Source organism: Phyllobates terribilis, unplaced genomic scaffold (genome assembly GCF_046119375.1).
Source record: "Phyllobates terribilis strain yellow unplaced genomic scaffold, ASM4611937v1 Scaffold_1__5_contigs__length_1240528914, whole genome shotgun sequence".
Taxonomy (NCBI): Eukaryota; Metazoa; Chordata; class Amphibia; order Anura; family Dendrobatidae; genus Phyllobates; species Phyllobates terribilis.
In genome coordinates, this window is record NW_027362761.1 from 151,975,630 (window position 1) to 151,987,967 (window position 12,338).

General features: G+C 39.0%; 1 protein-coding gene across 43 annotated transcripts in view; it reads left to right on the plus strand.

Moving 5' to 3' along the window:
* PTPRD (protein tyrosine phosphatase receptor type D) overlaps window positions 1-12,338 on the plus strand; it is a 2,806,079-nt gene that overhangs the window by 2,588,806 nt on the left and 204,935 nt on the right. For all 43 annotated transcript variants that reach the window (XM_073668359.1, XM_073668367.1, XM_073668350.1 and 40 more), the window contains one exon: window positions 3,256-3,401. In XM_073668359.1, coding sequence (XP_073524460.1) covers window positions 3,256-3,401 — 146 coding nt within the window. The remainder of the gene's footprint in view (window positions 1-3,255; window positions 3,402-12,338) is intronic.

Below are 12,338 nucleotides of genomic sequence, written 5' to 3' on the forward strand. Positions count from 1 at the left end.
TGCATAGTTATTAGCATAGTTATTAAAGTATCACAAAAGTGTTATAAGAATAAAAAGGGTACGTCCTGGTGACAGGTTCCCTTTACGGTACAGTGACAGGTAGCATAGAGAGCTTAGAGGGGTATTCCTATCTCCAAGATCTTATCCCAGTATGTGGTAGGTGTAATAATACTATTAGAAAATACCTCCAAGTAGCAATGTAGTATAGTTTTTCTGATTTGCTATGTCTCTTTTCTCATGTGCAAGCATTGCAGGACCTTGGGTAGCCATGGTAACGACCACTGATATAGTGACAGTTAGTTAGCTAACCATGGATACCTAAGGTCCTGCAATGCCTGCACATGAGGAAAGAGACATAGCGAATCAGAAAAACTATACTACATTTCTAATTGGGGGTATTTGCTAATAGTATTATTACACCTACTACATTTTGAGATAGGATTTAGGAGATGGGAATACCCCTTTCAATTCCAGGTGGTGACCGTAGCCCCATTGCCTTTTTCAGAAAGTGAAAGCCATCATTATTATGACTGGAGATGGAAATATGTGCTTATTATATATACTAAGCACTAGTTAATGAATAGTGTATGTTATATATGATAATATCCCAGTGAACAAACAGAAGAGTGACCCGGACATAAGCTGGCATGATTCTATTATCCAGAAGCACTTCATCTGCGGCGCCTCTTTGAGATTTCTCATATAAAACCAATCTTTCCATACACTGTGACACTTACGATAAGAACATTTTGATAGATGATGATACTTAGAGCAATAATCAGTTTGCTTCTTGGAGCAGTGGTATAGGGAAGAAGATTTCATCGAGAAGCAGGAGATATCATTTCGGCTCTTAAGAGCAGATGGAAAAGTTGGATAAAAAATAGGCCTAATGTGAACCGGCCGACCTTAAATTGTAGATGACAGTCAATAGCCTGGAAGTGATGTGGATGCTGTGGATGCTGTGGCTTCATGTATGCAGTAATGATACAATGTGACGTAACTGTATTAAATAGAGTGACATATTTCAGTGCTAGTTGTATTTTTTATTATTACATTTCCCTCCGACTGGTCCACAATTAATGAGCAAGTCTTAGGCTATGTGCACACATTAAGTATTTGCTGCAGAAATTTCCACACCATTTCTACATCTCATGGCAGGAAAAGCACAGCATAGAATACGCATGTTTTTAACGCATTTTTATTGCATTGTTACATATGTTTTAATTGCAGATTTTTCCCCACCCATTAGTATGAGCAAAATCTGCATAAAAAAGGCAGGAATTGACATCCTCAGATTTATATCTACTGCAAATCTGCCAGTAAAAAATCAGAGACTTCAGGATTCTCACTCACTTTGCTGGGACTAGGAAATACTTCAGGTTTTGTGACAAAACTGTGCAGAAAAAATGCAACAAAAACGTGACAAAAATGCAACGTGTGCACAGACCCTTACTATCATATAGAATGCTCTGTTCCTATTAATTGCTTTACTGGGGACTTAATGGCATTGTGGTCTTTTTATTCTTGGAGCTGGTGGGGATCCCAGTGTTTGGAACTGGTGGGGATCCCAGTTTTGGAGCTGGTGGGGATCCCAGTGTTTGGAACTCCAACAATCAGTAATGACAACTGATGACATTAACATGTTTTTACTTGATCTAATAGTAGCTGTTCTGCTGAATCTGGCACTGGTTTTTCTTTCTCGCATGTACCTATCCGTTCATGGGATATGTCCTCCTCTTCCTTAAATACACATATAGTCTTTTTACCAAAAGGGATGTGATCCTCGACTCTTCTCTGTTGGTGTCTTCACAAGGATAATGCCTCTTTGGCTAACAAGACTAGATGTACATACAATGAAGAGAGACCTTATCTCTATAATGGAGAGTTACAGGAATTAAAGGGATCTGTCAGCAGGTCTTGCTGCCTCATCTGAGAGCAGCCTGATGTAGGCAATGAGAAGCTGAATCCAACGACGTATCACTCAGATTACTGGGTGCAATAGATCTGACACAGAGTTTTTAGATTTAGCAGTGGAGCAGAGCTGAAAAATCTAACCGCGCCCCCAGCACAGCTGACTCCGCCCACACCAGGCTCAATATTTACATTGTCTATAGACAGTGAGCTTCTTACCACAGGAGGGGGCGGAGTCAGATGAGTGCCCGCGCACCAGCTAGTCACAACAATGATAATCTCCTAGTGATAAAACCTTCAGTGTTAAGAACTGCACACAGCTAGATGTCCGACACATCATTGAATTCTGCATTTTAACCCCTACCTCATGCTGTCCTCAGATTACATAGCAAAAACCTGATAACAGATTCCCTTTAAAGGAAAACAATGCCAGATTCATTTGAACTATGGCATTTACACCCATGGGCAAAATTACATATTTTACGTAAGTGACAAGTTTTCTTTAATTAATGTCATATCTGAGCAATATTTCTACAGTCACTAAGATGGGAGTACCCATTTAATTCCTGACAACTTATGTTTTATCTCAATACCACCACCACAATCCACTACGGTCCTGGCCTTATCTACGCTTATCCCAACACTACAATATTTTAGATGTAGAATGCTAATTATATAGAAGGGTCCATTTAAGACTAAAATACCATTCTTCTCACAGATTATAGCTACATTGGAAATTAGATTAATTTTGGAATTTTTGAAGATTGATTTTTGAGGGTACTTCTTTAATCGATCTGTTTTTATGAAAGTATAGACAGAAATAATCACAGGAAACAATTCACATTGTTACTCAATAGACATTACCAGCAGCTCTATGCTAAGAATAACACCAGCCCCTACCAATACATGTGCATTTGTCTAATCCTTCATTTTATTTCTGTGCCTTTCCTTTGACTGTGATGTGACCGCAGTACTTTAGTGAGTTTACAGTATGTCATGCTTCATGAATTACTAGGGACACATGTCAAGTTAATACTTCACACTGTAGTCTCCTTCCCTCAATCCATGACATGAAAACGGTAGGAGAACAATCTTCTGACTAATTGCCTTGTGACTGGAGTCATCTGGCTGTGGAAATCAAAGTGATTTGTTATTGTTTTTGGTAAAATGGGATAAGCAGGAAAATTAACCCAAAAATAAAAATTTTAGATGGATAATTTTACCCATTTTATATAATAAAGTTCCCGGAATGCATTGGGTTGTAGAAATGTCTTAGAGTGTTTTCCTATATTTTTTAGCATGTTTGTTATCTCCTAATTTGTATCTCTCCTTTCTTTTTTCTAGCTCCACCAAGGTTTACAAGAAGCCCCGTTGATCAAACAGGAGTATCAGGGGGAGTTGCGTCATTTATTTGTCAAGCTACCGGAGACCCCCGACCGAAAATAGTTTGGAATAAAAAGGGAAAGAAAGTCAGCAACCAGAGATTTGAGGTATTAGGTCCATTGTTCTGTTCCTCTGTCAAAGATTACACATGCATGGAGTTGTGGTGTTGTTACCTTTTTATACACGGTTCATGATATAAGGCCTTCCACGTTGTGCTGCGCTACAGATCCTTGGGACTTGTAGTAGAAAGCTACTGGCACACTAAACTAGTGCGGAAACATTTAGTAAATCCAAGCTATTGGTTATCACATTTGAAAGAATTTTATTGTGAACACGAGTATTAGCAAAGTGTTTATTTGCTCCCTGCATGTTGCTTTTTGTTTGCTGTTGTGTTGGCTTTATGTGAGTAAAGTCGGTATACATGCCTTCATTCAGTATTAAATACTTTCAAAAATCCATAATTATATTTTTCATTTATAGTAGAGATGAATGAATCTTTTGATATTCAAATTCATCATGTTTACCAATTTTTTCCAAAAAGTTCAGTTCACAGTCAGTCGATTTGAAGCGAATCACAATACTGCAAAGTTGATTGCCATGAAAAGATACATGTAACACTCTGAGGTCCCCTAGAATTGTATTCAGCCCCTTTCAAGCTCTTTAACCGGTTCCCGACTGCCCACTGTAGATAAACGTCGGCGCTTGCCGGGCTCTGTGCAGCGCCGACGTTTAAAAACGGTGGGTGGTCTCGCAGCGCTCAGGACCCCCAGGGTCCTGCAAGCCCTGCGATTCCGGTGCAGAGCGTTAGCTCTGACAGGGAACATCATCGGGACCTGATTAGATCAGGTCCCAGTGATGTTAACCCCTTGCTGTCTTCTATATGCTGTGATCTATAGTGATCGCGGCATATAGGAGACAGCAGGAGGAGAGGGGGTCGTCTTACCTCTCCGAAGACCTCCGTTTCCTTCCAGGACCTGGGGTTGCTATGGCAGCTGGAGGTCACATGACCGCCTCCAGCTCTGCCATATATGGTGTCCTGTCTGGCTCAGCCTGCAAGCTGAGCCAGACAGGAGACTGACTGAAACAGTCAGGGAAGATCTCATGTAATGTAATATATGTCTATTACATTACATGAGATCAGTGATCAGAAAAATAAAAATGAATGTCCCATACAGGGACTAAGTAAAAATGTAAAAAAAAGTAAAAAAAAAGTTTTTAAACTATAAAAAAAAAATCACAAAATAAATAAAAATAAATAAATAAAATATTAAACCAATAAATCCGTATATTTTTACAAAACCAAAAAAAGTACACATATTTGGTATCGCCGCGTCCGAAACAACCCGAGCTATAAAACTGTCACACTAATTAACTCCTTCTGTGCACACCGTAATAAAAATAAATAAAAAACGGAGCAAAAAAATATGCTTTTTCATCATATCGCCAAACAAAAAGTGGAAAAAAATGCGATCAAAATACAAAATAGAAATAAAAATGGTGCCGCTGAAAACGTCATCTTGTTCCGCAAAAAAAAAGCTGCCATACAGCTCCATCAGCCGAAAAATAAAAAAGTTATAGTGCTCAGAATAAAGCAATGCAAAAAAAAATATTTTTTTCTATAAAATAATTTTATTGTGTAAAAGCGCCAAAACATAAAAAAAAAAAAATACAGTAAGTGTAGTATCGCTGTAAACGTACTGACCCCAAGAATAACGCTGCCTGATCACTTTTACCACACGCAGAACGGCATAAAAAAACCTCAAAAAACAATTCCTGAATTGTTTGTTTTTGTTAATTTTACCTCCCAAAAAACGGAATAGAAAGCGATCAAAAAATGTCACGTTCCCAAAAATGGTACCAATAAAAATGTCAACTCGTCCCGCAAAAAACAAGCCATCACATGACTCTGTCGGCCGAAATATGGAAAAATTATAGCTCTCAAAATATGGTGATGCAAAAACTAGATTTTGCAAAAAAAGTGTATTTTAGTGTGTGACAGCTGTCAGTCATAAAAACCCGATATAAAACTGGTATCTCTGTAATCGCACCGACCCGAAGAATAAAGTAATCTAATCAGTTATATCACACTAGGAACGGCGTAAAAAATAAATAAAACCAATTCTTCACCTGCTACTGATTTGTTTATTATGTCTCCCAAAGATCCCAGTAAGGCTCTGCTCACATTTATCCTGTGCTCTGCGCTGAGCACTTACACCAGAGTTTCCGTGTAAATCTCTGAAATACGTGATTCAGCCGGAACCCATGATGGGAGATTCCCTGTAATGAGGCAGATATAGACCACTGTGGACGCCGTCTAGCCTGGGATCCCACGGTGTCATTTGTTTTAGGCGTGCATAAAAGTGCGGTTGGCCACAGTTTTGTGCACTTCTGAAAAAAAGGACACCGCTAAACAGAGGCCAGACGGAGTCCAGAGTAACTCTGCTGCCTCATTATAGTGAATGGATCCTGCAGGGGTTTCATCTGAATTACATCACTTGGAAATTTAGATGGAAACCCCGATGTAAGTGCTCAGCCTAGAGCGCCGGATAAATGTTACGTAAAATGTTCTCAATAAAAGCTTCAACTCAGTCCTCAATAAAAGCTAGTCCCCACTCAGGTCCGTCATCTGTTAAAAATATAAGGGACTTCCAAGTTACTGGTAGCAGAAAGGCTCTGGAAAAGCAAAATGACCCTTGCCCCCCAAAAGAAATTCAGAAAATTTTGTGCTCCCAAATCCAAATGCCTATTCTACAATAATTTGTTCTCCAATTGTCAAATAGCGCTCCGTCCCCCCCAGATCTCGCCGTACGATACAGCCACATATGGGGTATTGCCACTTTTAGAAGAAATTGTGTGACACATTTCGGCACCATTTTTACCCATTGCCCTGTGTGAAAATGTAAAATCTGAGGGTAAAACATTTTTTTGTGGTAAAAATATAATTATGCTTTTTTCACTGCCCAATGGTATAAATTTAAAAATTAAAAAATACTTACTACTTCCCTAGATGAATTCCTTGAGAGGTGTAGTTTACAAAATGGGGTCACTTGTGGGGGTTTCTGCTGTTTTGGCATGTCAGCGACTCTTCAAATGTGACATGGCGTCTGTGCCTATCCCAGCCAACATAGCGCTCCTTTCTCTTCCGAACCCTGCCGTACACCAAAGCAGTGGTTTTCCCCCACATATGGGGTATCGGCGTACTCAGGAGAAATTATACAACAAATTTCATGGTGCAATTTATCCTGTTACCCTTTTGATAATGCAAAATTAGGGAATGAAAAACATTTTTTATGGGAAAAATGTGAAAATTTTATTTTTACGGCTCAATATTATAAACTTCTGTGAAGCAGCTGGGGGTGCAAGGTGCTCACCACACATCTAGATAAGTTCCCTAAGGGGTCTAGTTTCCAAAATGGTGGCACTTGTGGGGGGTTTCCACTGTTTAGGCACATTAGGGGCTCCCCAAATGCGACATGGCGTCTGCTAATTATTCAAACAAATTTTACATTCAAAAAGTCAAATGGCGCTCCTTCCCTTTCAAACCCTGCCATGCGCCCAAACAGTAATTTGCCTCCACATATGGGGTATCAGCGTGTTCAGGAGAAATTGCACAACAAATTTCATGGTGCAATTTATCCTATTACCCTTATGATAATGCAAAATTAAGGGATGAAAAACGGTTTTGTGGGAAAAATGTGAAAATTTTATTTTTACGGCTCAATATTATAAACTTCTGTGAAGCAGCTGGGGGTGCAAGGTGCTCACCACACATCTAGATAAGTTCCCTAAGGGGTCTAGTTTCCAAAATGGTGGCACTTGTGGGGGGTTTCCACTGTTTAGGCACATTAGGGGCTCCCCAAATGTGACATGGCGTCCGCTAATTATTCAAACAAATTTTACATTCAAAAAGTCTAATGGCGCTCCTTCCCTTTCAAACCCTGCCATGTGCCCAAACAGTAATTTGCCTCCACATATGGGGTATCAGCGTGTTCAGGAGAAATTGAACAACAAATTTCATGGTGCAATTTATCCTATTACCCTTATAATAATGCAAAATTAAGGGATGAAAAACGGTTTTGTGGGAAAAATGTGAAAATTTTATTTTTACAGTTCAATATTATAAACTTCTGTGAAGCACCTTGGGGTTCAAGGTGCTCACCACACATCTAGATAAGTTCCCTAAGGTGTCTAGTTTCCAAAATGGGCTCACTTGTGGGGGGTTTCCACTGTTTAGGCACATCAGGAGCTCTCCAAACGCAACATGGCGTCTGCTAATTATTCAGACAAATTTTACATTCAAAAAGTCTAATGGCGCTCCTTCCCTTCCGAACCCTGCAGTGTGCCCAAACAGTGGTTTTCCCTCACATATGGGGTATCAGCACGCTCAAGAGAAATTGCACAAAAAAATTTGGGGTCTATTTTTTCCTGTTCCCCCTATGAAAATAAAAAAATTGGGTTTAAAGTAACATTTTTGTGAAAAAAGTTAAATGTTAATTTTTTTCTTCCACATTCCAAAAATTCCTGTGAAGCACCTGAAGGGTTAATAAAGTTCTTGAATGTGGTTTTGAGCACCTTGAGGGGTGCAGTTTTTAGAATGGTGTCACTTTTGGGTATTTTCTGTCATAAAGACCCCTCAAACTGACTTCAAATATGATGTGGTCCCTAAAAAAATGTTTTTGTAAATTTTGTTGGAAAAATGAGAAATCGCTGGTCAACTTTTAACCCTTATAGCTCCCTAACAAAAAAAAATTTTGGTTCCAAAATTGTGCTGATGTAAAGTAGACATGTGGGAAATGTTATTTATTAACTCTTTTGTGTGACATATCTCTCTGATTTAAGGGCATGAAAATTCAAAGTTTGAAAATTGCAAAATTTTCAAAATTTTCGCCAAATTTCCGATTTTTTCACAAATAAACGCAAGTTATATCGAAGAAATTTTACCACTATCATGAAGTACAATATGTCATGAAAAAACAATCTCAGAATCAGGGGAATACATTGAAGCGTTCCAGAGTAATTACTTCATAAACTGACAGTGGTCAGAATTGAAAAAATTGGCCCGGTCACGAAGGCAAAAACAGGCTCTGGCGCGAAGTGGTTAATATAAACACAGCCTTAATAATGTTAAAGTGACCTTACCATATAAATTCATGGTAACCCGGCAGAAGCCAACAGCCTATTTAATAGCACAGTGCGCTGATAGACTTTTCATGTTTTTTAAAATTAAAAATCTTTTAAAAAATGATCCTTCTGTCATTTGTGATTAGGCAGACCATTTTTGTTGAACTCAGACTCAAACTGACAATGTCACTGTCAGAGGTAACATCACCCTGCTGTTAATGAGATGAGTGATGTGCAATGCATTCAATAATGTCCTCTCTTTACTTTCCACTAGTATATATATATAAATTATATAGTGAACGTTACATTTTAATTTTTGACTTTTATTTCAACCCCAATTATTCCATTATTGCCAAATAGGATGTACCAAGAAATGCTAGGTAGGTAGGTACCCATACAGAAAGCAAAAAGTGCAGCAGGCAGCAGTACTGGTGTGTAGTGGTGCATGATAAGGGGTTATCCGAGCACACTCAGGTGCTGAGTATCTTCGGCGTGCTCATAAAATAGGTTTGTGTCACCACGGCTGCATGATTCGCGGTTGTTTGACAAAATAAATTTGCTTTGTGACGTACTCACTTTGTGAGGTACAGTCACAGTTACATTTCTTTAGCTTGGCAAATTTTATTTTGTATTTTTAAAAAGTAATTATTCCCCTGTTCACAAAAAAGAAAGGAGAAAAATTGCAAAAACTCTGTAAAGTCGCTATTGACAAACAAGCACACCATCTATGACTGATACTGATTTCAGATTTTTTTTCTCTAGAAAACATAAAACATATTGTGTTGGCTTGCTGCTGCTGCTTTCATATGTATTAATAATGAAGAAAAAGTGTGTAATTCAAATGGAGCAGAACAAATGCCATTTACACCATAACACTGGTCTATCACACTGAGTCTCATCTATACTGTCTGGAGTATTGTCCAGTGTTTTAGGGTTTTCTTCTCCAATCTTGTTTACTAAACTGTGAGCTCTAATGTGCTGCAACATTCTGAGTCACCCTAAAATGGCTGCTGTATTCCCTGCCTCTGCTTTTATACAGGCTCTGATAGTCCCTATTTTTTGTTTGTACTACATCATGTGATCTGATAGCTTCAATTTTTTTTTGTACTAGATCATGTGATCTGATAGCTGCAAAGCATGATGGGGAAGTATTCGCAGTGGTGCCTGAGATCTGGTTGAGCCTTCTGTAGCTGAAGCAGTTTTCTGAAATGTGTAAAAAGGCAGCGGATATTTTTTGGATGATTTGCGCCAATTAAATTGCAAATTGTTCAAGTTCACCAGAACTTGCAAATTTGCTAAGATTCGGCATGAATTTGATCGATTCACTCATCTCTAATATGTAGCAATCATTCACTTTAGACATTTTGTAGCTGATTTTACTCACTGATGGTGTTAATATATGTATAATTTGGCATCATTGGTACTAGTTAATGAGACATTGAGGCAACGAAAACATAATAGGGCATACCTTAAGACACTTTTGTTATGCAAAGTACAGTAGTGGCTACAATAGTCACTATCATGCTATAGTAGCCATTGATCTTTTGTCACATAATACTTCCATAAAACTTTAATATTAATCCAGTCTCCCCGTACAGGACACATGCATACTAAGCTGAGCATACATGTTAATGGTGAGGGGGAATGGGAGGAATAGATGTCGTATGAACAAGTGTTCGCCCCATATCTATCTGGAGTGTACGACCAGCTTATTGTTGATTGTTTAAGCAAACACATAGAACAATAAAAAGGAATAATTTCAAGGGAACCTGATATCACATAAATGCTGCCTGATCCACAAGCAGCATGTACCAGACACTGATTGGATGATCTCAGCGAGGTATGTTTGATGGGTTTCTCCCTGCGTTGTGTAAAAGGAGAGACCTGTCAGTCATTGAGAGGGGGAGGGGAGAAGACGCCAGGGAGCTGCCTTTTCGACTAGTTAACCATTCGGCTTGGTGCCAGGGGACTTTTTTAAAAGCTTTTCATACCTGGCTGAAATCATACAACCAGTGTCTGATACATGTTGCCCGTGGATCTGGCAGCATTTACCAGCTGTTAAGTTCCCTTTAATGATACAAAACCCTAATTTCACTTCTACTATATAAATCCATTCTAATCTTCCAATTTTCGATTTTATCAGATAAATTTTAATCAGAAACAAGTGTTTCACATATGGAATTTCCTTATGTTCTGAACTAATAGATGCCAAATTAAAAAAATTTTGATGCATTTCTGTACATGTACAGTACAGACCAAAAGTTTGGACACAACTTCTCATTTAAAGATTTTTCTATATTTTCATGACTTTGAAGGCATCAAAACTATGAATTAACACATGTGGAATTATATACTTAACAAAAAAGTGTGAAACAACTGAAAATATGTCTTATATTCTAGGTTCTTCAAAGTAGCCACCTTTTGCTTTGATGACTGCTTTGCACACTCTTGGCATTCTCTTGATGAGCTTCAAGAGGTAGTCACCGGAAATGGTCTTCCAACAATTTTGAAGGAGTTCCCAGAGATGCTTAGCACTTGTTGGCCCTTTTGCCTTCACTCTGCGGTCCAGCTCATCCCAAACCATCTCGATTGGGTTCAGGTCTGGTGACTGTGGAGGCCAGGTCATCTGGCGTAGCACCCCATCAGTCTCCTTCTTGGTCAAATAGCCCTTACACAGCCTGGAGGTGTGTTTGAGGTCATTGTCCTGTTGAAAAATAAATGATGGTCCAACTAAACGCAAACCGGATGGAATAGCATGCCGCTGCAAGATGCTGTGGTAGCCATGCTATTTCAGTATGCCTTCAATTTTGAATAAATCCCCAACAGTGTCACCAGCAAAGCACCCCCACACAATCACACCTCCTCCTCCATGCTTCACGGTGGGAACCAGGCATGTAGAGTCCATCCGTTCACCTTTTCTGCGTCGCACAAAGACACGGTGGTTGGAACCAAAGATCTTAAATTTGGACTCATCAGACCAAAGCACAGATTTCCACTGGTCTAATGTCCATTCCTTGTGTTCTTTAGCCCAAACAAGTCTCTTCTGTTTGTTGCCTGTCCTTAGCAGTGGTTTCCTAGCAGCTATTTTACCATGAAGGCCTGCAGCACAAAGTCTCCTCTTAACAGTTGTTGAAGAGATGTGTCTGCTGCTAGAACTCTGTGTGGCATTGACCTGGTCTCTAATCTGAGTTGCTGTTACCCTGCGATTTCTGAGGCTGGTGACTCGGATAAACTTATCCTCAGAAGCAGAGGTGACTCTTGGTCTTCCTTTCCTGGGGCGGTCCTCATGTGAGCCAGTTTCTTTGTAGCGCTTGATGGTTTTTGCAACTGCACTTGGGGGCAATTTCAAAGTTTTCCCAATTTTTCGCACTGACTGACCTTCATTTCTTAAAGTAATGATGACCACTTGTTTTTCTTTACTTGCTTTTTTCTTGCCATAATACAAATTCTAACAGTCTATTCAGTAGGACTATCAGCTGTGTATCCACCATGCTTCTGCACAACACAACTGATGGTTCCAACCTCATTTATAAGGCAAGCAATCCCACTTATTAAACCTGACAGGGCACACCTGTGAAGTGAAAACCATTTCCGGTGACTACCTCTTGAAACTCATCAAGAGAATGCCAAGAGTGTGCAAAGCAGTCATCAAAGCAAAAGGTGGCTACTTTGAAGAACCCAGAATATAAGACATATTTTCAGTTGTTTCACACTTTTTTGTTAAGTATATAATTCCACATGTGTTAATTCATAGTTTTGATGCCTTCAGTGTGAATGTACAATTTTCAAAGTCATGAAAATACAGAAAAATCTTTAAATGAGATGTGTCCAAACTTTTGGTCTGTACTGTATATAGCTGCCACAGATTTTTTTTTTATCTTCAGTTATTTAGTCGTTGCATGTGATCTTCAATATGTTCTTTA